At 41.6% G+C, this 27416-nt stretch overlaps 1 protein-coding gene across 1 annotated transcript in view; it reads left to right on the top strand.

The window, feature by feature from the left end:
* Nucleotides 1-27416, top strand: part of arrdc1b (arrestin domain containing 1b) — a 56060-nt gene that overhangs the window by 16142 nt on the left and 12502 nt on the right. The window contains exon 2 of the mRNA XM_085463215.1: nt 21546-21656. Within this exon, the coding sequence (XP_085319341.1) occupies nt 21546-21656 (111 nt within the window). The remainder of the gene's footprint in view (nt 1-21545; nt 21657-27416) is intronic.

Here is a 27416-nt window from a genome sequence, read left to right as displayed (position 1 = left end):
CTCCAAACCTCCCTCCACCCGCTCATTGTAGTGTTGATGCATATGTGTTCTAAGGTGCAATTAAAACCCAGGAGGGCATGGAGCTACCTGCCAAGGAGCAGCAGGTAAGCGCATAGTCCCTCCTGCTAGCCCTCAATGACTAAGTGTATTTAAAATTGAGAGGTGGGCAACGACGTCAGGGGTGAGGTATACACCCTGATGGTGATTTGGACTCCGTGATTGTGCCCACCCCCAAGATCCTATATGTATGTGTAATGAGAGTGTGAATAATGTGAATGTCTAAGTTGTGGGATAAAATTGAGGCAGAGGCAGCCAGAAGGGGACAGGGGGTAGCCTCCTCTGCACCCTGGTGACATACCCCCACTCCAAGGCCCTGCATGTGTGGGTGGTTGTGGAGGAGCGGGAAGAGGGAGGCAGCTGGAGATGGGGAGGGAAGGAAGGGAGGGGCAGGTAACCCCTCCCTGGGGCCAGCTCCCCCGCTGACCCCAGTAGGCACTCCCACCCTCCGCGACCCGCCAGGGAAGGGGGGCCCAGGCCCATCAGACCGGGGCCCAGTGCAGTAGCGCCCCCCGGCTCCACAGAGCCCTGGACAGTCCACCCAACCCCACCACAGAGAAAACTGCACCCACCCCACCATCCACACATCTTCCAGACTACATAAGACGGTAAACGCCCAGGCTGAGATCTTCCTCCACCTCTCCTGTATCTCCCCCTCCTGCAGAGAGTTCCTGAAGAGAAGAAAGCTCCTGCAAGATGTGACCATCCCCCCCACCAGTTGAAGAGCCCCCCAGGCGGCTCGACGCACCGGCGGCACCCTGCTCCAGGGCCGGGCCCCCATGCACCCACCCGCCCACAACCCCGGCAACACACCAACCAGGACCCAAGCCCCCGAGGCCCGGCCCGGGCCCCAGCCCAGAGACGGAGCGCCCCCAGAACCTCACGCCCATCCCGGACCCACCCAGGGGCAGCCAGGTTGCCAGGTCAGTAACCCACGTCCGTCAGCACAGACCCTCCCCTAGCCCCGCTGCACGCAGCCGCGAGGAAACAGTCACCTGAGAGCCAACAGAGCCCCCAACCGGACGTGACCGCTACCCCGGGTTGAGCCCCCCAAGGAAGATGCCTCCGGGGAACCCCCCCGACGCCCTAAGCCTGTCCCTACCCCCTCACCAATCACAACAGTGAAGGCGGGACCAAACTATGACCCCCCACCCCCACTAGGTGATGGAGCTGATAAAAGGGGCCCAGAGCAATTGATCTAATGTGGTGGCAGAGGCTGTGTCAAGACTAATGTAATCTAATAGATAATTTCTATATTGGTTAGAATTAAGATTATTTTTATTTTTCCAGTTCATGAGGACTGTTTTCTTGGCTATGCATAGGGCAGTGAAGATCATATGGGCTATATTCTTTTCTGAAGTGACATTATCTAAGCTGCCCAGTAGACACACTAAGGGGGAAGTTGGAATGTTACATTTCAGACATTTTGATAAGTCTTCACATATCTCGCGCCAAAACTTTTGCACTGGTGGACAGAACCAAAGAGCGTGGATGTAATTGTCTGGTGTATTGCCTTGACAGTGTGAGCAGTTGTTGGAAGATGTAAAGCCCATCTTGAACATCCGATGACCTGTATAGTGCACTTTATGAAGTATTTTGTATTGTATTAATTGCAGACTGGGATTTTTAATTAATTTAAAAGTTTTTAAGCAAATCTGAGACCAGAAGTTTTGGTCTAGGTTGACTGATAAATCTGCTTCCCACTTTGCAGTAGGAAGGGATATTGATTCATCTAATTTAGAAAGTGTTCTGTATATTTTAGATAATAATTTGGGGGATTTAAGAGTAAGAAAATGTGCCGCACTTAGTGGTGTTTGTAATTCAACTTGACTGAGGTTAAATTTCTTTTTTACTATGGATTTAATTTGTTGATATTCTAAAAACCTTGTCTTGTTGATCCCATATTGTTCAACTAGTCTGTCAAATGGAATAAATTCTGTTCCCTCTAATATATGTTCTAAGTATTTAATTCCTTTACAACTCCATTCTGGGAAATTAATCATATTATTGTTTTGTAATATGTCAGGGTTATTCCAGATAGGTGTACGTTTGCATGGGATTAATGAAGACTCCGTTATTTTTAGAAACTCCCACCATGCTGTTAGAGAAAAGCTGATGTTGATACTTTTAAAGCATTCATGTCTTTTGATGTTTGAGCTAATAAATGGTAGGTCTGAAATCTCTAGATCCTTGCATAGTGCCTGTTCAACATCTAGCCAGGGCTCAACTAAGAAGGTATGTTTTAACCATTCTGAGATGAACTGAAGCCTGTTGGCTAAGAAGTATTGGTGAAAATTAGGCAGATCTAATCCTCCTCTATCCTTGGTTCTTTGTAGCGTTTTTAAGCTAATACGCGGGGGTTTATCTTTCCAAAGGAATTTGGAAATATATGAATCCAGAGATCTGAACCAATCTTGTGATGGTTTGTTAGGGATCATCAAAAATAAGTAATTTATTTTTGGCAAGATCATCATTTTTATAGTGGCGACCCTTCCCATGAGTGATATGGGTAAAGATTTCCATCTAGTCAGATCGCCTTCTACTTTCTTTAGAAGTGGGATGTGGTTTAGTTTAGTTAAGTCTGAAAGCTTAGGAGAGATATTAATACCTAAATATTTAATATTTCCGGATTGCAGTGGGGCAGAGGAAGAATTATGGAAGGAGCAGTTAATGGGGAGAACTGTAGATTTTGGCCAGTTAATTGAATAATCTGAAACTCTTGAAAACCAGTTTATTAAAGTAATTACCTCAGAGAGGTTGGTTTGTGTGTTTTGCAGAAAAAGCAACACATCATCCGCATAGAGACTGATTTTATGTTCTATGTTCTTACATTTTATGCCCTTAATTGTTGTAGCCTGTCTAAATGCTGCTGCTAGAGGTTCGATAAAAATTGCAAAAAGTGAAGGGGAGAGTGGGCATCCCTGTCTGGTGCCCCTCAGGAGACAGAAGCTGGAGGATGTCTGGTCATTTGTTCTGATACGAGCCATTGGGGAATTGTATAATATTCTTATCCAGTTTATGAAAGAGTTTCCAAAACCAAATTTGTGTAAAGTTGCGAATAAAAATGTCCAATTAACTCTGTCAAATGCTTTTTCTGCATCTAGAGATAATATTATGGTTTCGATGTTTTTATCGTATGAGTAGTCTACTAAATTAAGTAATCTACGAGTGTTTGTTGAGGAGTGCCGACCTTTTATGAAACCAGTTTGGTCAGGATGAATTAAGAGGGGGGTCATTTTCTCTAATCTCTTTGAGAGAGCTTTGCAGATTATTTTAAGGTCTACATTTAAAAGAGAAATTGGACGATAGCTTGAGGGAAATAAAGGGTCTTTGCCTGGTTTTAGCAGGAGACTAATGTTGGCAGAATTCATATTTGGTGGTAGTCTGCCCTTTTCCTCGATTTCCTGCAACATGCTGTTGAATACTGGTGCCAAAATTGTCCAGAATTCTTTGTAGAATTCTGCAGGGAAGCCGTCTGGACCTGGAGCCTTATTATTAGGCATACTTATCAGGGCTTCCTGGAGTTCACTTGGCGTCAGTGGCGAATCCAGTTCCATTGCTTGACTGTCTAGTAATTTTGGAAGAGTTACGTTGTCAAGAAACAGATCAATTTCATTTTTAGATGGGTTTATTTGTGGTGAGTATAAAGTTTCATAGAAATGCCTAAAAATGTTGTTTATTCTTCCAGGATCATATATTGTGTTCCCCGATAAATCTTTAGCAGCACATATAGTTATTTTTTCTTTATTTATTTTTAGCTGGTTAGCTAGAAATCGACCTGATTTGTTACTGTGTTCAAAATTCTGCAAGCGAAGTCTTTGTATAAGGAATTGTGTTTTTTTATTAATAGTTTCATTTAATTCTAGTTTTGTTTTGCATATTTTGTTCAATGTTTCCTGATCTTGGTGGGACGTGTAGGCTTCTTCTAGTGATTTGATGTTTTTTTCTAATTCCTGAATATTTTTGTTTTCTTCTTTCTTTTTGTGTGATGAGAAAGAAATTATTTTACCTCTCATCACAGCTTTCCCTGCTTCCCATAGAACAGAAGCAGATATTCCGGGAGTGTCATTAAAGTCTAAATATGAAGTCCATTCCTTTTTAAAGTATTTAATAAAGTCTTCATCTTTAAGTAGTGATATATTAAATCTCCAGTTTTTACTTGGCGTAGTATTATTCTTGTGCATTAGTGTTAAAGATACAGGAGCATGATCGCTGACAGCTATAGGATGAATCTCAGTGTCTGAAATGTCACACAGCAGTGAGCTGCTGACCAAAAAATAATCCAGACGAGAGTAAGAGTGATGAACATGCGAGAAAAAAGTATATTCCTTACTGGTGGGGTGAAGAGAGCGCCATGCATCGCAAAGACCAAAGTCGTTCATATACTGTTTGATTATATTTGTGGACTGCCAATTACGCTGAGTTCCTGTTGTGTTGAGCCTATCCATTTCTTCATTTAGTCCAAGGTTGAGGTCACCGCCAAGAATGAGTGTGCAATCAAGGTGTTCAGAGAGTGCACTAAAAAAACCGTGGAAGAATGAGGGTTCATCAACATTTGGACCATATATACTAACAATACATAGTTTTTTGTTCAATATTGATAGTTTAATAATTAGAAATCTGCCCTCTGGATCTATAACTGTATCGAGTACTGTAAAATTAACATTTTTATGTATTAAAATTGCTACTCCCCGTTGTCTAGAATTATAACCGGCTGCAAACACGTTAGGAAACTCAGGTGTTTTAAGTTCATTTAAACCTGTGACAGGTTTGTGAGTTTCTTGTAATAAAACAACATCTGCCTGTAGTTTTTTAAGCTGGTTAAATATTTTTAACCTCTTTCCTCTGGTGCCAGCTCCATTTACATTCCATGTGACAAACCTCAGCATGCCCTTAATTGTGCGTGTATGTCTAATGATGTATGCTGGGTGTTTCGTTTAGACAGGTGGAGAGAATATGGAAACATCCCTTGTTTGTAAATAGAAAGAGAAAAAGAAGTGTGGTGAGAGACTCCATAAGTCTGACTATGTGTGTGAATATTCACTAATATGAACAAGCGTGGCTTGCTTATGTGTCCTGCAAGTCTGTGCGTGCTGTGAGGCTGTTGTGAATGTGCTGCCGTTGAGCTGATGTGTTTGCGTGATCGTGTTGTGAAAATATGGAGAAATAGAGGGTGTTGTTTGTAGGTGAGTGGGGAAGTAGGTGACCACAGCAGTGAAAGACAAGAGAAAGAAAGAAACCACATGAACTGTGAGCGACAACAAAAAAAAAAGAAACGAAACGGAAACATTCCAATTAAAGCAATGACGGAGGGTGACGGTGTTATATCTGCTATGACATCATATTGATATTACTAGCTTAAACTCATGTTAAAGGAGAGAGTGTGAATGAATAAGAAAAGAGTGTAGCGGGTTCTTATCTGGAGTGCAGTCAATATAACCACGGTGTGGTGCCGAGGTCGCGGTAAAGCTGTCCGTCCACGTAGAGCCGGTCCACGGCGATGACAGCACGGGAGCCTTTCTGGATGAAGCTACGTCGAACTGGGAACAGGACCTTGCGTCGTTCCAGGATCTCTTTGGGGAACTGGTCGTTCACGCTGAAGTCCGTTCCTTTCAGCTCTCTGCCGCGACTCTTCACCTGTTCCTTCTGTTTGAATTGACTGAATTTGGCCACAATAGGCCGTGGTCTCCCGGTCCGCGACCGCACGCCCCCCAAGCGATGTACTCTATCGAAGTCGATGTTCTTTACGGTGTCCTCCGGCAGCTTCAGGTGGATTTTAATGAAGCTTTTCACCGTTGCCTCTGCGTCCTCTCCGGCAGTTTCTGGAATACCAGAAAACACAAGATTATCTCTCATGCTACGGGCTTGTAGATCGATAACGGACTCTTTTATTTTTTTATTTTCAATGTTTAGCTGGGTCACGTTATCGGTGAGAGATTTAACCGACTCCCGTAGCGTGGCATTTTCAGCGGCAAGCGTTTCCACCTGCCGCTGGCTGAATTCCAGGGATTCTCTCAGAGATTTAAATTCCCGGTGTAAAATCTCCACCAGGGACAGCCTCGCATCGAAACTGGACAATCGCTTGTCGATTGACTCCAGGATTTCTGCGATGTCTTTGCCGGCAGGCGATGTTGTACCGGGGGAGTCTGCCTGGCGACTTCTCTTCGATGACGGCGTCTCGATTTTGGCCGGGGAAGATGCACTCTGGGCCTTATGCATTACTAAATCTTGAAAACAGCGGTCGATGTAATCTTGGAGAGCGTCTAAACTCTCCCCGTTGTCCTCCAGGGTGTTAGAGATGATAAAACAGATGTTGTTAGTTATATGACAATTGATTAGTATATTTGGTAATACTGAAGCTTGGAAAACCTTTGTTAAACTCTATGCTACCATTTGCTTTTTCTCCGCCAAAATCTCCGGCGTCTGACGTCACCTACAACATCACTTCCGTCACTTACCGTTCCCTTCCTTTTTAGTTTCAAGATAAACCTTGTTTCAAGACAAAACTTTGAGACAGACTTTGCATCTGGAGCCATGCTGTAAAATGCGATCCGGTGTTGTGCCAAAAACTGATTGCTCGTATTTAAACTGCTATAAGTAACTTGTTGGGCTATAATATGTGAAACATATGTCAAATGCATCCCTCATGGATGACATAAAGTCATCTTGAGCCACAAACAACATTCGTGTAACAAGGTAGAAGCCGCAATCAGTTTTTGGCAGTGACTTTTATATAACCTTTATTTATCCAGTTAAAAAAAAATCTCATTAACATTAAAAATGTCTTTTGTAAGAGTAAGTTGGCCAAGAGGACAGCAGAAATGGCAGCAAATATTACAATATTTCCGTAAAAATATTTTAAGTGGGGATAAAGGACCGGATTGGTTATAATGTAAGTACAATAGCAGAGAGTTGTAAAGATACTTGAAAAACAGATATTGTTTTAATTCTCTATATAACCCCTTTGTAAACCCTGTTCACCGAAGTCTATTTACGAACATACGTAAAGATATTACACATAAAAAATACACAGAAACATTGGAAATCAGTTTTTGGCAGACAATCACTTTTTGGCACAACACCGGTCAACTGAGGACACTGCTGTCATGCGGGAATAGCGGATGGTTAAATGTAGCTCCCTGCTGACACAGATACCATCAAAACTCATCCTAAGCTGGTAGAGAGGCAGTGTTTGCACATTTAAATCCAACAGAAAACCTCATACAGCTGTCAACACAATGAAATAAAAGTGATTAATATCATTTTTGCCAGATGCCATTCAAAGATAATCCAGCTTCCACTTGTGCAAGCATCGTTAACATTTTTGTTGCTCTGGAAGCCAAAACACAGAAGAGTGTCTGTTATGGTTGTGATAGATGGAAAGTTTGTGGGTAACCTGGGGACGAGGATTACAGAGCAGAGATTACAGGTTTTCTAGTTTTGTGATGTAACTTTTTCAGGGATAAGCCTCTTACACGTGCATGCAAACATAGGCAGGGATTGGTGTGTTGAGGAAACTCAAACGCATACACACACACACACACACACACACACACACACACAGACATAACTGCGGTAAACAGAACAAATTTGAGACGGACAGCAATACCTTTCCCATTACATAGGTGAGTGAAAACTCCCTGATAAAGGTGTAATCAGATGCCGTGATAACAGACTGTGCATTGCTTTGATCTTAGTCTCACTGGAGCAGCCCTGCAACATTTTTGCCCGGTCTTGCAGCTCTGTTCTGCTGCAGGGGATTCCCTTACAGTTGGGAGTAAGAGCTTGTAAGATCAGGTGGCTCTATTTGACATCTCTCACCGGAAAGCATTAGATGGGAGACGACAGAAAAGTGAGAGGGACTAATTGTTTGGAGCGTTTAAAGATTTAATGACAGTATAACTGTAGCATCAGATTACTGGGTTGCACTGCGGTTAAGAGGCTGTGACTTCTGGAGTTTGTCAAGAAAATGGAAGGATTTTAACAAAAAGCTTTAGAGGTTTTCAGGGATATATCAAGAAGATTTTTTTCTCTCACTTTTTAATATCTAGTACAGCAAAGAGGCAGAGTAAAGAGCACTGCTGCAAACATCTGATCAACAAACTAAATTGTGAATTAGGGTGATCTGTTCACCTGTTCCCATCCACCTCCGGTTTGTTTTAGAGAGAGAGCTGAAACAAGCTGCCTGCCTAGACTCTCACCATCGTTTTTCTTCTAGCAGTGTTATCTGCATTGTGCACAAGTGTGTCTTAAGTTGCACTAAATCCATTTTAATTGTCACTTGCTAATTATTCTGCATATTTAGATGAATAGAAAATAAGGAATAAATTATTTTTTCTGAATAAGCTAAGCAGCTGTATAAAAATAATAAGAAAGAAATACAAGCACATTTCCAAAAAAGTTAGGATGCTGTGTGAAATACAAATAAAATGGAAAGTAATCATCTACAAATCCTATAAATCTGTATTTTATTCAAACATTTAAACATATTAATGTTTAAACTGAGAAAATGTGTCATGTTAAGAAAACTATTAGAGCTTTTTGTGTTTGTTGGCAGCAACACATTCTTTAAAAAAAACTGTGACAGGTTAATGTTTACCACATCTTCTTTCTTTCTTTCTTTTTTTTAAACAACAGAATATAAACATCTGGGTACCCAGCTGCTGGACTTTTGGGATAGAACTGTTGACCCATTTTTGTCTGATATTATCGGGGTTTTAGCTGTTCAGCAGTCCTGGGTCGTCTTTGTTGTATTTATCATTTTATGATGGGGCAAATATTTTAAATTGATGTAAATCGGTTCACCTCATCTACGATGAAGACAAGTTGTTGTAATAGATGTAGTGTGCGTGGTGTAGCATTGTCTTACTAAACCAAGTGTTTGTAGTACCACTTACTTTTCCAATCTTTCGTTGCCCTGTCTCAGCTTGTTTAAGACGCGTTGCTGTCATCGAATTCAAAACAAGCTAAGATTTTTCATGAAGAAATATGTTGTCACAATTTAAACATTTGAAGTATAGTTTGGGTTTGTGTGTATGTGCATGCGTGTGCATGCGTGTGCATGCGTGTGCATGCGCGTGCCTGCGTAACAGGTAAAACTGTGATCTTATGGCCCACGGCCCAGTGAGGGGAAAAATGTTGCTTTGGACACTGCAGTTATGCAAACGCTGTCAGCGTGAAATGGCATAGTGATCAGAGTAATGTGTAACCACATTAAGTACAGATGTGTATTTGGTAACCTGCAGGAAGCCATGCTTGAAAGTGCACTCATTTCAATTACAGGGCTTTGAAAGAGTGCTGTATTGTTATTTTTGATCACTACCTCCCTGAGTTGGAGGAGTGGGTAATTTAAACGCTTGCTGCCTTTCCTTTGCCTGCTTTCTTTGACTCCCTCTCTGGAGGGAGTTACACTCTGCAGGCTTATCTGGCACTGTGTTTGTGCACTGTTATGCACAACACACATCATACTGATTAATGGCTACCTGATAAAGTTATATACAGTTTTAAATGGCTCTGAAATACACACAAAATACTTGTACAATATTTAACTTTTGGCTGTTCTGACTTTTAGACTAGTCGGCAAGTAAGATAATCTGCCAGAAAAATCCATAGTCAAATCTAGTCTTCAAATTAGGTTGAGAACAGTGTTTTTCTTTTTCTTTTTTAAATTGGATAGTTTGAAACATCGTGCTGTAGCATTATGTTAAACTCTTGTCACGCAGGCACTGCCTGGGGAGTTTCCAAGCCTTTATACTTCTGCTGGAATGTACAGTATAGGTGAGAAATGAATTTTTTTTTTATAGAGTATGTAGGAAGTATTGACCAATTCTTGCAAATCAAACAGCCTTTTGTAGTCTTATTCAAACTCCTGACCTACTTCAGGATAAAATAGTTGTTTATTCCAGCTCTGAGAGGCTGAGGGTTTTCTCGGTCTGCTTTGTCCTTGATCATTTCTGGACCTAAACTCGCTCACTGGGGCTCCTCTGTGCTTTTGTATGACAGGTGAAACCAGACTCTGTTATCAGTGTAAATATGAAACTACCTTTGTCCGCCCACTTCACTGCATGCCTTCCCGCTAACCCTCAAGCTGAGCAATTTTTCCCATGCACTGAAGCAGTAGACAGCATGCTGTGACTTAATGATCTTATCCTGTTTCCTGGAGAGGTTCAACATTTGTTACTCAGCTGCCTTTTCCTAGTCTGTGTTGCATATTTATTTGTAATCTACCAAGAAGGTTGACCAGAAAATAATGCCACTCCTTGTTTGGGAAACCTGCTGGTAGAGGAAACAGGAGCATTGTTTAGCTGGTTAGAAATTCCCCCGAAGGGCAAAATTATCTGAGAGGATGGAAAAGAAAAGCTGGAGCGTCATCGGTGATTTGTGGTTCTAAAGAAACAAAAGATGTGAGAAAGCACTTGAATGTGGTCTTTATCTGGAATAAATTCAACGGGTTCCTTTGTCCATGCTTCATGTCTCCATGTTCTGTGTGGTTGGGCCTGGTAGGTGTTTGACTATTATTGCCAGCAGACAGACAAACTGCACTGAAAACATTTACAAACAAGTTGAAAACAGTAGCGACCGAAAGTAGTAATTTCTGATTGGGTGGTATATATCTGAGCATATAGAAGTACTTTATTGTGAAACCTATGCACCTCATCTCATAGGCCTCATCAGGGTAATCATGAACAAGGTAATCTTATCATTACAACACGTCTCCTGAAAAGAAAAGAAAAGAAAAGAAAAGAAAAGAAAAGAAGCTTCAGGTCGTGCATTTTCTAAGTCATCAGTCAACAGGTGAGGTGGTGCAGAAAGCAGATGTTCCTTGGATGTCGTCATTGCTTACATTGAGAGACTCGCTGGTGTGGCGAGAATGTGTCTCAGAGGCATACAAATCGTAGAAGCAGAGGACAGCTTGAAATAACTCTGAAGCTACAAGCTGAAATTAATGTCAATCATCAGGTCCCTGAATCAGCCTCTAAATCAGAGATTTGGATGGTAGCAGCTATCCAAATATTGCTTTTCTTCACTGATATCACATTATCAACCTTCTTGTTGAGAGAAAAAAAGAGGCTGCTTGGGTTGTATCTTGTAATACTTGTAAATGAAAGCCCTGAACTTTTCAGACCTGCACAACCAGTATTGTCCTCTTGCTGCATTTTCCACGACTAAAACCAAAATAGGCTACTGAGAACAAGAATAAAATATTTGCGAGCGATGGTTTGTTTGACAAGTGACCTGCTTGGGGACAAACACCTTGCCTGACTGGTTATGTTGAAATCTGCTAGAATGCGCTCATCTTGCAATAAAGTTGCTGCAGTACCCTGTAGGAGGACATGTCAAAGTTGACCAAGAAATATGGAATATAATTTGTACATGAGTAAATTAATCTTCAGAAGCATGTGTGCTTTAATAACAGATAAAACTTTGTTTCCAGAAGTATGCCTTTCAGTTATTGACGTAATGCTTCTGCTGTGCCTGACATGGACAGGTAGAAACCTGCCCTGAGCTCTGGCACACACATTGGGAGGCTAGGGGTGGTGGTGGGACAATTTCCTGGGATAATGACTAAGAAATCCAGGTTTGCATCCCTTTGAGAGCTTTCATATCTGGTTTATTTATTGTTTTTCTTTGTTGTTTTTTTTGCTTTCTAGTTTAGGTTTGGCAACAAATGTGTCGAGTTTAGATGCTAAAAACGTTTGGGTCTGCTACTAAATGCACAAATGCATAAAACAGCATTTGTTCTGGTCACCTTCCTCAACTCAACCACTCACTCTTTACAGTGCCACACCTTTCCTCTCACAGCCTCATGACTCACCTGCACACTGTTTGATGTTTTCTTCTATCAGGCTGTTATCTGATGTAGGTCATGGTGGATCCAGAAATGCTGTCGCTTAGAGCTTATTTACTGGATCTATCTGCCTACACAGTCTTATTTCGTGCAGTCTAATGAGTAGTAACACCAAGATCATCTCTGCCTACGGACACCTTCATTGAGCCATGAAGAAGCCCCGGAGAGACTCCCGTGCTGGCATCAGAATCAGACAGCTGCTGAGTCAGAGCATGCTTCCCTCTTACTATTGAGTGTCAGTTTCCCTCAGGCCTACAGGCTGGTGAAGAACTGCAGGTTCCTGTAGTGACATATCTAAAGTGATTGTCAGCTTTGCAGAACCAGACTAAAAATTTGTAAGTCTCAGGATTTCAGTGTTTAAACCTCTCAAGTTTGTGAAGAAGCCTACAGAATACCGACGGTATAGTCATGTAATAATATCCTTACATCTGGAGTGTCTCACATGTGCTTGCCATATTGTCCTTTGGAAATGATAGCAAAAGTTCCCATCTTTGACAGCCTGTCAAAAGAATAAAAGAAAGTCACACTGTTGATATATTGCGATTGAACACATTGTCCTTTTTGAGGCGTCTTTGCAGCTGGATTTATCTTCTCATTTTGCCAATAAAATGTCATCAAATGCTCTTTAAAAAATTAAACTTGGAACTCGGAAGTGCCAAAAACCATAATGTCCATTCGAGGCTGGCTCCTGAAGTATATCCATCTGGATGTTTAAAAGGTAAATGACTTCAGACATTGCTGCATTTATTGGAAGGTGCCCGGAGACAGGCAGCCAATCAGTGTCTGCTAGGCCCCACATCTTTAAATTGGAGGCACTGAACTGGACTTCTTCAGAGAACATCTGAGAGTTTTGTGCTTCGGGTTCGTTAGCAATCTAGTGTCCACAGTTTTCAATATTTTATGTTGTGTGATCGTAGATACTAATAACAGCTTGGGCTGATTCCCACCAAATGTGAAAATCAAAGAAAATTTATATTACCCACAATTTTTTCACTTCACATTTTCGATATAACGATATATATCGGATGACGATATAAAAACATCTATAGTTTCATTTTACGCTACCGTTTGTTTCGTGGTGTTGCAAAATAAGCTGTTTATGGCAATATGTTTTCATCGTTTTGATGGTCACTGTAGTGGCTATATTAATTAGTTCTCTCTTTCTCTTATATTTAATGTAACCACACTACTGACGGACAAGCGCCTGTTTTTATGCGTTGTCATTAGCAACAAAGATGGTAAAACCATCACGTGTCCGCTTGTTTATTTTCCACATAAACCTTTCACAATAAAGCTCAAGATCCTGTTGAGACTTTTCAAAATAAACTGAATCACGTGAAAGAGTATGCAGATTATTTACAGATGAGAAGCAAGAAAGAGCCGCCACGTGCTAAAAAATAAACCGTAGACTCAAACGTTAGAACAGGCTTTTCCCCGCAGCACGCCGTGTAATAAATACTCACAAAGAAAACGACGCCCAAGATTAAAGTTGACGTTGAAATTTTAACCGAGTAATATATTTTTCAGTATATCCCTCATAACAGGCTGACATCACCATATTGTAATAAAAACATCATAAAACATCAAAGTTTTAGTGTAACCCTTGCCCTTTAGTGGGAGTTGCGCTGTCTGAGTGCTACTGTAAGTCCTACTTGACACTAATTAGCTGATATGTTTTTATATTGTACCTCTATACTCTATGGCTCCCACTGCTAACTTGGTACTAAGTTGAAGCTCCATAATTAGGACACCAAAATCAATAGGTGACGTCATGGTGGCAGTTTAACCTGCTTGATTTTATGAACATTAACACATACATATATGTAAGCTAGTATGGTGGTTTGTCGCTTGTGTTTGTTTCCTCAAAGCAAAGGTGCCCTGAGTTTCACCCATACCAGGTTTGGTGGAGTTTGCATGGTCTGTAGGTTTGTTTAGTTTCTTCTGCGAGCTCCCGCCATCAGAAACAGGTTATTCTCCGATCACGGTGCCCTTGACCAAGGCAGGGGCTTAGAGCTGGATTTGGCTTCCCAGGTGCTGCCCCTAACCACCAGCTTCTAGTCGGCATTTAACCTACCTTAATACTACGATGGATTATTCACAGAGAATAACATTTCTTCCAGGTATTAAATAAGAATGTTTCACAGCCCCTGAAATCCACAATTCAGAGGAACTTAGCATATGAGTTACCACAGTGTTGCTGCAGTTAATCTGAAAAGGATTACTGCAACTACTACAAATAAGATAAAAATGCAAAAGACAACTAAGGGGAAAGGCTGCCATTGATGAAAGAGGGGGACCAATAAACCCCTCTTCTTTCTGTGCCTTTACAAATGCAGGCCAATTTTACCATTTATTATATGCATGCAGGAGTGGCTGAGCGCCCAATCAGCACCAACGATAAACGAGGAAGGAAGGAGGTGGTTGATAAGGGTAATCGTTAGGGCTGCACGATTTTGCATAAAATGAGAATCACGATTTTTTTGGCTTAGAATTGAGATCACGATACTCTCACGATTCTCTTTTCCAGTATAAATATTTATTGCACTTATTAACTGCACATCAACTTCGTAACAGTTGAGACTGAACATAAAAACAATAAATAAACATAAAAACAACAAATGTCTCACGTTTTGTTGTTGCCGCAAAATGTTGTACTGCTTGAAATTCCGTCTCCACCGTTGCTTGACACTGCGTGTATAGAGCAGGTAGTGCAACAATAGAAAAATAGTTGCAGGATGGCACTGTGTAGCGTTTGTCTAGGGTGTTGATCATTTTCCTAAATCCCTCGTTTTGCAGTGTTGATGGGAGCCATATCTTTGGTCGGGTGATAAGTGATAGCCTCCGTAATTTCTTTGTGCCTGCGGGAGTTCGACGGGTATAGGGAAGCGCTGTATAAGGTTCCCGTTATTGATGTTTGGGTGGTTGACAGGGACGGATTTTCTCCTGTCACTTTCTCGTCATCCCTGACGTGCTCTCCGTTGTTTTTTCCCTGCTAATTTTAGCATCACACGGCACAGCTTCTGTATCACGTGGTATAAGGCTCCGCCCTTGTCATTTGTTGAGCAGGAGGAGTGAGCGCTTGTTTTCATGCAGATTACGTCCCGGATCAAAATGCGGTACAATCGTCATCGTCTTTTTTTTTATTTTTATTTTTTTATCGTTGTCATTTGGAAATGAGATCGCACATAAGTATGAATCGAGATCGCGATTTTCTAACGATTAATCGTGCAGCCCTAGTAATCGTTTTTCATTTGTCACTAATATCTGCATAATTTTTCGTCTCTTTAAATCTTTTAAGGGACCAGACAAGCCCAAAGTTTAAGGTATTTTTTTGCGATTCTGTGGTGGAACTTGATGACACATCATCTTTGTGTCTACATATTTGTGTCGTACTAAGTGCCTTAATTTTGCTCATGGTCCATCTGGCTCCACGTGCGTGCCCATTGTCAGGCAGCAGACGCTCGGTCTCACTGCCAGAGCTGCTTCTCTCTCATAACAAAATTATTGCTGCAGCTTCTCTTCCTGTTGCTGCTACTGTGAATATTAACAGATTACCCATGCGCTGACCTTTCATAGGCTGAGCTTTTAATGTTTCCACAGCAGACATCTGTAAATAATATCTCATGGTATGAGTGGATCTCTTTTCTGTCATATCACTCTGCTTTTCATTTCTGACGTGTGATAACTGCTCACATTTTGTGTTAACAGGGGAGAATGAATGTGTCTGTAATTTCCATGAATAAGGCTTATAGCTGGAGGAGCACAATGAGTTTTAATTCATGACCGTAAGTGGACTTAGTCTGCATGGCTCAAGGGCACCACCTCGTTTAGTGAGCTGCAGTTTTGGAGGTTTTATTTTTAACAGTAAAAGCCCTCCCTCTTACCGGAAACTGTGCCAGCAGCCCTGGCGGTGTGGAGAGCTCAGCCATCTGCCACTCTGAGAGTGTGACAGAAAGAGAGAGAGTGTGTGTGTCTTTGTGAGATACCAGAGCTGAATCTTGCGTGGGTGTGTGTGAGCCTGTGATTGGGCAAACAGTCTGTGGTAGAATACTGTTTAGAGCACAGTCTGTGTTTATGCTTTTTTTTTTTTCCTCTTTTTGTGGAGATCTTAACTGATTTAGTGTAGAGTGCTGACAACTGTCATTCATGATCAAAGTGTTCTTATCCCAATGCATTGTATAATGCAGCTTTGTCAGATGCCTCTCCCCAAGCTGTCCTATGGTACCCTGATATTCCAGCTGCTACTAAAGCAGCTGTTGAACAGGCTCTACACATGGAGGCTTGGGGTGGTGGTGGTACAACTTCCTGGGATAATGACTAAGAAATCCAGGTTTGCATCCCTTTGAGAGCTTTCATATCTGGTTTATTTATTAACTTGCTAGTTTAGGTTTGGCAAAAACCTAAACTTTGGTCATGCAACACAGAGCACCTGTATAAAAAAGCCCAAAGCCGACTGTACTTCCTCAGGAGGCTGAGGTCTTTTAACATCTGCAGGAAGCTCCTGAGGATGTTTTACCAGTCGGTGGTTGCTGGAGTACTTTTCTATGCTGTGGTGTGCTGGGGGAGCAGCACAGCAAAGAGGGACTCATCCAGGCTGGAGAAACTGATCAGGAGGGCTAGCTCTGTGGTCGGCATGAAGCTGGACACTCTGGTGACAGTGGCAGAGAAAAGGACATTAAAGAAACTGATGGACATTATGAACAATGCTGGGCATCCTCTGCACACGGCCATAAACAATCAGAAGAGTCTGTTCAGTGACAGGTTGCTTCTCCCCAAGACAAGAACTAACAGACTTAAAAACTCCTTTGTCCCACACGCCATCAAACTGTTTAACTCCTCTCTGGAGGGGAGAGGGAGGGGAGACAGGAGGACAAAGGAGGGGGGGAACAACTAAGCTGTAGTGCCTCTTCACCTCACTGTACAATACCTTGTGCAATACTTTTTGTAAATAGTCAACAGTGCAATAGACTCAATACTTGAAATGTGCAATTCACTTGTATTTTTATTTTTATTCCTATTTATTCTATTTATCCCCTTTGTATATTTTATTTATATTTGTTTCTGTATTTATATATGTGTGTGTGTGTGTGTGTGTGTGTGTGTGTGTGTGTGTGTGTGTGTGTGTGTGTGTGTGTGTGTGTGTGTGTGTGTATGTATATATATATATATTCGGACTGGAGAAGTGTAGTCGGATGGTAACAAAGAGAGGGAAGGTAGTCAGAACTGAGGGGATTGAACTACCAGAAGGCAACATTGCAGACATAGAGGACAGTTACAAGTACTTGGGGATCCCGCAGGCGAATGGGAACCATGAAGAGGCCGCTAGAAAAGCTGCAACCACCAAGTACCTGCAGAGGGTCAGGCAAGTCCTGAGGAGTCAGCTGAATGGTAAGAACAAGATCCTGGCCATCAACACGTACGCCCTGCCCGTGATCAGGTACCCTGCTGGGGTAATAGGCTGGCCAAAGGAGGAGATAGAAGCCACTGACATAAAGACAAGAAAGCTCCTTACCATGCATGGAGGGTTTCACCCCAAGTCCAGCACCCTGAGGCTGTACGCTAAGCGGAAGGAAGGGGGCCGGGGACTGGTGAGTGTCAGCACCACAGTCCAGGAGGAGACAACGAACATCCAAGAATACATTGGGAAGATGGCCCCAACTGACCGAGTGCTCAGTGAATACCTCAGGCAGCAGAAACCCAAGAAAGAGGAGGGAGACGAGGAACCATCATGGAAGGACAGGCCCCTGCACGGTATGTACCACCGGCAGATAGAGGAGGTGGCTGATATCCAGAAATCCTACCAGTGGCTGGACAAAGCTGGACTGAAAGACAGCACAGAGGCACTGATCATGGCAGCACAAGAACAAGCTCTGAGTACAAGATCCATAGAGGCTGGGGTCTATCACACCAGGCAAGACCCCAGGTGCAGGCTGTGTAAAGATGCCCCAGAGACAATCCAGCACATAACAGCAGGGTGCAAGATGCTAGCAGGCAAGGCATACATGGAACGCCATAACCAAGTGGCCGGCATAGTGTACAGGAACATCTGTGCGGAGTATAACCTGGAAGTCCCGAGGTCAAAATGGGAGATGCCCCCAAGGGTGGTGGAGAATGACCGAGCTAAGATCCTGTGGGACTTCCAGATACAGACGGACAAAATGGTGGTGGCTAACCAACCGGACATAGTGGTGGTAGACAAACAGAAGAAGACGGCCGTAGTGATCGATGTAGCGGTTCCGAATGACAGCAATATCAGGAAGAAGGAACACGAGAAGCTGGAGAAATACCAAGGGCTCAGAGAAGAGCTCGAGAAGATGTGGAGGGTGAAGGTAACGGTGGTCCCCGTGGTAATCGGAGCACTAGGTGCGGTGACTCCCAAGCTAGGCGAGTGGCTCCAGCAGATCCCGGGAACAACATCGGAGATCTCTGTCCAGAAGAGCGCAGTCCTGGGAACAGCTAAGATACTGCGCAGGACCCTCAAGCTCCCAGGCCTCTGGTAGAGGACCCGAGCTTGAAGGATAAACCGCCCGCAGGGGCGTGCTGGGTGTTTTTTTTTTTTATATATATATATATATATAACAATTCTGTGACTGTAACTTCGGTCGTTGCTGTGCTTTTTGGAAGTCGAATTTCCCAGAGGAACCCACCCGAGGGATTAATAAAGTTCTATCTTATCTTATCTTATCTTAAAAATGTGTTACGTTTAGATGCTAAAAACGTTTTATGACTTGTGCTATTGAATAACACAAGTAAAAATTGTAGTGAAACCCTACCACTGCCAGTCTTGGAGCCCTGTTGTTCACTGTTGAGGCTCAAACCACATCAATGTTTGAAGGCCCGCAGTGATGTGAAATTATACCCCTCAAGTGACTTAAACCAAAAGCGAGCCCGTTTTAAAAATGTAAAAAAGTAAAAAGTTGTTAGAAGGAAATACTCAACTAAAGGTACCTGAAACTCCTACTTAAGTACAGTAATTAAGTATTTGTACAGTAGTAGTAGTTACTTCCCAACATTGCCAGAAATACAAATCTAACAGGGCCAGTCGCTTAGGTTTTACACTTTTAATGGAATGAAAAGGTACAGTGGACTATTGCTTGTAAAGTGCTTTTCTTCTTAATTTGTGGACACAAAGTGCATTCGTACTATAAGCCTCATTCACTCATACGTTATTTTATATGCCTGAGCACTTTGTAACCTAAAATTCCCACTCCAATGGAAACTATTTTGCATCAAGATTCTTCAGTATGCAGGTTGGATGAGCCAGGGATTGGACCACCGACCTTGCGATCAGTGGCTGTGGCTCTCTGACAAAAATGTAAAGCAAAGAAAGCTGGGTGTCATCGTGAGACATTAGCCCTTCTATCTGCTTTATGAAAAGGCGATGCAGATGCACCATCCTTCTGTGTAATCCTCTAACTTCTGTCTCAGTGGTAGTGTTTCTGAGTGTGTGTTTGTGAATGTTTTTAGAGGATTTTCATTTCCTCATGCAAACTCCATACAAAAAGAAAGGACTCGGGACCTTCTTGCTGTGAGGCAACAGTGCTGTCCACCGCACCACTGAGCTGTCACAAAGCACAATAAATAGCAATAGCATACACGTGGTGTGTGTATGCTTTTCTGCTTCTTATAGCCCCCAGTGATTTTCCTGGGGTTTGAAATCTCGCGTGATCTTGTCCAGGCAACTAACCACTCTTGCTTGATTAGGTGACGTCATCTCAACAAAAATAAATTTAACAAGCGTGAAGTTGTTGAATTTCATGCAGCTCATACACAACTTATTATGTTCACCATAGAAACTCTTGTAAATGTAATAACTACCCAATTTCACTTTTTTTTTTGAGTGTATGAGTTGGAGTCTGAGGCCAGCGTGTTCCTGAGAATCACTTAAACAGTTTTTGTCTCTCTTGACAGTTGATTGTTGCTGACGTCAGTCACATCAGTGTGAACTTTTTTGCAGAGTAGAAATGATACAGGATTGTGAAAAGATAACACGGTTTCCTGTGCGCTGAGCGAGCGGAACCTTCTTTCAGTTACAACATCCTGTGGGCTGATGTTTAGTTGAACTGCTTTTCGTCCAGGTACATTCAGTCATTGTGCTGTAACATTGTGATTTATCTAGCCTATTGCATCACAACAAACACCCAGTTGTGGATTTGCCTGCTAAAGCAGAAGCAGTGCTATAATCCAAACTAGTCACACTTGATGCGACCATCATTTTATATACAAAACCCTCTTCAGTTTCACAACAGTTCCCTAATAAGGTTTCTGGTTGCCATCTGTTTACTCAGACTCTTTTCACAGCCTGTTCTGACAGATTATTTATCACTGCTGCAGAATGCACACAACCAACAGGACAGGCCCTCAGTGATTTAGTAGAGTGTCCCCTCTTTGTGAGTCATTCTTATGCTAATCAGTGCTGGTCTGTATTTTTTATACAGTGTTGCCTGAATTCACTGCAGTAAGATAAGAGGACTTTTTCCAAGAACATCCATCCATCCATCTACTTTCATAACTGCTTATCCAGCATATTATATATGGTACAGCAGTTGTGTCTGTTTACATAGGTGTTTCCCTGCACAGAGTCTAAAGACAGGGATTTTCAAAATCCATGCACTGGTGCTTACATGCAGTCTTCCAAAAAAAAAAAACAGCATATAGCTGTCATGAATGAGATTATACATAGGTTAAACACTGCTTGGTTGAAAAATGGTCCGGGACAGGCATAAAACAAACCCACCAAAGATCGAAACATACAGTGCAAGAAGCACAGATGGATGCTGAACGGGACACTTTTTAAAAAATTGTTTTATGGTTATATTTCTTCTCTATTAATGGATATTTGTGCAGAATGCAGAATCTAAAGGACAGGGACGAGATTTATTTGTACTGGAAGCTTTATGGTCTCTGTTTGTAGGCACGTTTGACTGGGCTTTGGCTCCCTGCAGGTGAGCAGTCCATATGGATCGCAGAAGAGGAAAACGATTGCCAAAATCCTGTCTTGTATAAACACTGGCTGCTTTCTGATGACAGTTTAGATTTCTGTCAACTAAAAAGTCATGGAGATAATTTTACTTTATCCATTTTAGTAGATTAAATAAATAAAAAGAAGTGTATGCATTTATTTATTTTCCCTAGTTGGGATTTTAAAACACAAAGAGAGGGGAAAAAAGTCAGTACACAAAAAGCCCCAAAGAAATACAATGAAATGAGTCAAGGCCGAGGTTCAGCACTTTCACAGACAGCGACTGCTGCAAGACTCGCTGACATTCACCTTGTGTGGTTAATGGAAGCTACGTATAGATAACAAACCTCAAAACAGAAAATTTTAATTCAGAACCACATAGACAAACGTTAATTTGTTTGAATAATGGTTCAAACTAGCTAATTTAATTTTTGGATTGTGCAAGTTAGTGTCATATCTTTGGCAAGCTTTTTAGTGTTGATCACCATCTATCCACAAGCACTAGACAACAAAGCCATGCAACTTAAAGAATCCTGAATTAAATTTAATGGGAGATTTCAGTAGCAAAGCAAAGCAATGGTGGGGTTCTTTGTTTTGTTTTTTTACACTTTGTGATTGATCATAAACTATTTGTTTAAGACAGAAGATTGACTCTTCTTTTCTGTCCTCTCTCTGCAGCCATCAAGGTCAACTGTCATGGCTCCTGTGGGGTCTCCAACACAGCAAACAGCACAGCATATAATGTGGAGGAACAGTACTTAAACAGCACGCTGTCTGTTGCCGAGAAAGGTAAATCAATATTTTCACACTCTGATAGGTTATCACACTTCTAGAGAGGTTAAAAACCATTGGCATACACTTGCTCTTTTTTCTAGGCAGCTGTTGCTCATTATTTGTATGTGCACTCTATGAAAAAACTTAAGGATATGCTGCTTAGATCTGCACGACAGTAAGACCAAACCTGTATCTTGAAAGCAGTGGACATACTGCAGGTGTGGCTCACTGGTTCAGCAGGTTCCCATGTACCTTATTGTTGAAATGCAGTGACCCAGGTTTGAGGCTGACCTTCAGCCCTTTGCTGTGTGTCCTCCCCTGCTCATTCTACCCTTTTCTGTCTGCTTTTCAATGCAAAACTGTCAAATAAAGGCAAAAAAGCCCCAAAATAAATCATCATTTAAAAAAAGAATATACTCCAAGTCAAAAAAAAAAAAAACACTGATATGATCATTAGAGTATGTGAACTTTGCATCTTTCTTTGCTGATGACAGATTTATCTCCCAACCTATATCCCAACAAATATCAGAACCTCCTTGTCATGGCACAACTGTAAGACTTGACTCATGGCGACTGGCTTTTTACCCCATTCAGTTTAATGAAAATCTTCTGGAATAGAGCTAATGTTACAGTGGCCTTCAGAGGTTTTTGCTTTCCTCTAACAGGGGAAAAGAATTTGACCGATCGACTAGTTTAAGAGTGGGAAAACAGTCAAAACTGCACCCAGTCCAGTGGTTGAGCTTGTAGATTGTATAAATATTGCTCACATATTTAAAGCCATTTTAAACAGTTGATCACATTGTTTAGAAATCATCTTTTTCCCCTGTAGGCTGACATGCATGCACCTGTGCACAACGTGATTACACATTTTTATGTTCAAGCGATTATATGTTCATTTAGTGTGACACAACCAACATAACTTGGGTCATTTTTAGTAGATCAAAGTCATTCTCTGTCATTTTCCTTTTATTGTTCATCTTCACATCAGAGAGCGAGAATGAGACACTGTCGTCTGTAATCTCAGCATCAGATCCTTGGGTAGCAAGAATGTATGTTTGTGTGAAAGTGTAAGCTAGTCCTGCTCAGCAAAAAATTATAGGTGTCAAAAGTGCTTTCTACTGAGAATACAATCAAAATTGTCTTTGAGATCATTCCAGACAACGTAAAAGTTATTTTCTGCAGATATGCATACAGATGGCTTTGAAATTTTTGCCTTGTCTTTGGTGTGCCTCGGGCACAACCCTAGTTTTTGCAGCCTAATGAAGAGTTACTCAGAGTAACAGTCCCCTGAAGCCTGTCTCCTCTCTGAGGTGAGACATAGCCAATCAGAGTCAAGAAGCACTGATGAGACGGTTGGAGAGCCCCCACAGAGAGCAGGTTAGAGTATTTTTCTCCCCTGAGTGTCTCTGTACCAACATGCTGTGCTGCACTGTGCTGTTCCTCCTGCCTACGGAAATAAGAGCTTACAAGACCTTCTTTTGCGAGTACGATCTTCCATCTTTTGTATGTGTTGCAGCCCATAAACAGAAGGTGAAATGTGCCACGCATGCATGAAATCTGTTGTAAATGCAAATCACACTGTGGGACACAATAGCAGGCATTAGAGCATGCAGTCCATGCTGGTTAAAACAGCAAACAGTTCAATGTTTAACTCTCAGGGCTGCGTTCTTCAGCGCATGATAGAAACTTCAGCCACACAATGCTGGAGAGTAGATTTAGTCAAGTACTTTACTTAAATATAGTATTCAGGTGCTTGCTATGCTACTTCATACTTTTTCAACATTTCAGATTGAAGAGTTGTATTTTCAGTATTTCTTGGATTTTTTTATTTTATTTTATTTCACTATATAGGTAAAAAAAAAAAAAAAAAAAAAGGCAAAGATCAGAGGAACATGGCCAGACTTGCTAGACCATTGTTGTGTTGTGTTTGTGTCGCATACAAGTGATGTCACAGGACTTTCGGACTGCCTTGCTGTAACGACCCCGTTCATATTGAGGTGGCACTCAATTGTAATGGAAGACTAACTAACAGAGTTGAGTCAAGCCGCTAGGTGCTAGTGGAAAAGAGGCATTAGAACCAAATGAACCGAGTTTGAAACTGAGTGCTGCTGGCCATGTCCATCGCTTTATACCATACCATACCACCTTTATTTATAAAGCACTTTAACATAAAACCAGAGTTCACAAAGTGCTGTACATGCTAAAAGCATAAGTAAAGAAAATTAAAATGAGATAAGATAAAATAAATAACTAAAAAACTAAAATAAATTGAAACATGTCAAAACAAATTGAGTCAAGAGAGAAGAGGCCTGCCTAACATGCAAGGGTAGATCATTCCACAACTTTGGAGCAACTACAGCAAAAGCACGATCACCTTTAGATTTATACTTAGTTTTTGGTACCTTAAGGAGCTGCTGATTGGCGGACCTAAGGGAACGGGGAGGTGTATATGGTTGTAGTAGCTCCGAGAGGTGGGGGGGGGGGGGGCAGGCCATTAAGAGATTTAAAAGCAAATAAGAGAATTTTAAAAACAATCCTAAAATGTACAGGTAGCCAGTGGAGTGAAATTAAAATTGGGGTAATGTGCTCAAACTTTTTTGTTCCAGTTAAAAGACGTGCTGCAGCATTTTGCACAACCTGCAGGCGCCTAATGGACGCATCACTAACCCCAAAATAAAGTGCGTTACAATAATCCAGCCTAGAAGTAACAAAGGCATGGATTACTGTCTCAAAATGCTGTTTCGATAAGATAGGCTTTATTTTGGCTAATTCCCTCAAATGAAAAAAGCTAGATCTTACAACAGCTCTGACCTGGCTTTCAAGTTTAAGATTTGCCTCTATTTTAACTCCCAGATTAGTGATGACTGGTTTAACATACTGTGCCAGTGAACCAAGATCTATAATAGTGGCCTCAGAAGCGCCACCAAAATGGCGCAGACTGTACCCTTCCTTTAATGAATGCTATCGTCACAATAAATACACCATGTCACAAGGTTCACATCATGATTAAGTGCTTTTTTTCTGTTTTTATTTTGTTGACTACAGTCAAATGGCCTCCACAGTCACCAGATCTCAATCCAATCCAGCACCTTTGGGATCTGGTGGAATGGGTCATTTGCTTTATTGTGCAGCCAACAAGTGTGCAGTCTGTTATCATGTGAAAGTCGAATAAAATCTGTGAGGAATGGGTCCAGCATCGTGTCTATACCATGAAGGATTAAAGCTGCTCTTAGGGCAAAAGGCAGTCTACCTATTAGCAAGGTGTACATAATAAAGTGGCTAAATGGTAAATAGCCTGTATTTGTATAGCGCTTTACTTAGTCCCTAAGTACCCCAAAGCGCTTTACACTACATTCAGTCATCCACCCATTCACACACACATTCACACACTGGTGATGGCAAGCTACATAGTAGCCACAGCTGCCCTGGGGCGCACTGACAGAGGCGAGGCTGCCGGACACTGGCGCCACCGGGCCCTCTGACCACCACCAGTAGGCAACGGGTGAAGTGTCTTGCCCAAGGACACAACGACCGAGACTGTCGGAGCCGGGGCTCGAACCTGCAACCTTCCGATTACAAGACGAACTGTCAACTCCTGAGCCACGATCGCCCCCACTTCTAATTAAAGTGACAAGATATATGTTTTATTAACTTTATAGACACAAATAATGAGAGGCAGAAAGTTTGATTATCTTCAAGCAGACCGAAGTTTCCTCTTTCCTCCATCCTCCGAATGCCTTTGGCAAAAGTCATTACCAAAAATAAAACAGGAAACAAGAAAAAGAGAAGACGAGGAAACCAACACAAACAAAACTAAAGTAGACAAATACACAGAACATTAAAAACAAGAGAAAATAATAATAATTTAAAAAAAAAAGAAGCAGACTGTGGCCATTTTTTGTTTTCGCCTGTGTGAGAAAAATCACACGTACTGTTCGTCAGCTGTCAGGCAGGGCGTTTCTGGGAGGTGAAAATTAAGTCGAACAGGAATCTTGAAATGTTTGTGCAGACACAAACATGAGCACACCCACTTCACCCATTAACATAGCAGCTTTGATGTTGTAAGAAAGAAAAATATATACATACAGCACTGTGAGAAAGTGTTTTCTGCCTTCCTGATTTCTCTTTTTAACATTAGTCAGACTTTAAATTTTCAAATCATGAAACAAATTCGTTTATTAATAACAAACATAATCTGAGTCAATACAAAATGCAGTTTTTAAATTTTGATTTATTTTTAAAAGGAAAAGGTTATCTAAACACGCATATCCTAAGTGAAAAAGTCATAAGAGAAAAAGTAATTGCCCCATAAACCTAATAATTGGCTGTGCCGCCCTTGGGAAAAGGAACTGTAATCAAGCATCTATGATAAATGGCAACAAATGTTTCACTTTGAATTGTTTTAATTCAGTTTTAATTCAGCCACATTGGAGAGTTTTTGTAAGAGCTGCATGGACGGCCTGTTTGCGGTCATGCCAAAGCACCTCGATTAGATTTAGGCTCAGACTTTGAGTCGGCCACTCCAAAATCTTCATTGTGGATTTGTTTTTCTTTTTGGTGCCATTCAGAGGTGCACTTGCTGATGTGTTTTGGATCATTGTCCTGCTGCATAACACAGGTGGTGTTGACTAGGGCTGGGTATCGTCACTGATTTCTAGAATCGATTCAATTCCGATTCACAAGGTCCCGAATCGATTCGATCCACGATTCGATTTAATTCGATTCGATTCGATTTAAATCTGGGAAATTTTGACAGTCAGAGATATAATTCAGATCAGGACATTTACATATTTTTGTATCTATAAAAAGGAAGCTGACACTCTCAAGACTTTATCCAAGGTGTGAGCATCACAGCAGATGCCTTTGTGTCAAAGTAGCTGAAGATAAAACACATAAAAACATGTAGGTGATTTTCCTGGCCTGGGATTTTATAAAAATATTCTGCAGTACATCAAAAACGAAAGAAAACCATTAATTAATCAACATTACCTCTGACGTTACAGCGGTTTTATTAGAGACATGGCTAAGCATTTTGCATTTTGAATAATTTTAAAAAGTTTCAATTTGTTCAGTATTGAACAGCAGAAATGAGGTTTTCTTTTCGGAAGAATGTAAAAGGGGAAAAAACAGCGGCCGACACCGCTGTAAGCAACAGTAGACTTGTGTAACAAGCAAGCGAATAATGAAGAAAGCGAAACTGTTCGAGAGAGGGGGGGGAGAGGGGGAGGGAGAGAGGGAGAGAGAGAGAGCTGCGCATCGCAATGGAAGCAAAACAGTAAAAGAGTGAATTCATGACGATGTTTATGTGAAGCGTTTGGATCTTCTTTTGCTGCTGGTTCGGTCAATATTGTTGGGAGAGAGATCAAACTAACAGCTTTAGAATCAGCGCATAAAGGGCGTGAACACAAAGCGCGGACCCGGATCAGCGAGCTGTCGGCTTTCAGCCCCGACTGTGAGAAAGGCGACATCTAACTGATTCTGATCCGCGGGTCACGCCCTGTGTTTAAGTCTATGTGCAGAATCCCTGTACCTGCTCTCATTTACTGTTTGGTGGTTCTTGAAATTTTGTGAGATGTCACCAGAGATTCTGGCATTTCGGACAAAATAAATTTATATAAAAAAATCGATTCAGGATTTTAATGAATCGATTTTACGTTATCCAAGCCAGAATCGATTTTAATCGATGAATCGATTATAAAAACCCACCCCTAGTGTTGACCTTCAACTGATAGTTGGACGTTCTAGTTGGACGTGCATTTTGCTATTTATCGTACA

The sequence above is a fragment of the Copadichromis virginalis genome, linkage group LG7 (assembly GCF_057382275.1).
Source record: "Copadichromis virginalis isolate Kocher_CV1m ecotype Utaka linkage group LG7, C_Virginalis_male_GT1.1, whole genome shotgun sequence".
In the NCBI taxonomy this organism is placed as follows: Eukaryota; Metazoa; Chordata; class Actinopteri; order Cichliformes; family Cichlidae; genus Copadichromis; species Copadichromis virginalis.
The sequence above is the reverse complement of the archived record's forward strand: the minus strand, read 5'-3'. Positions and strand labels throughout refer to the sequence as shown.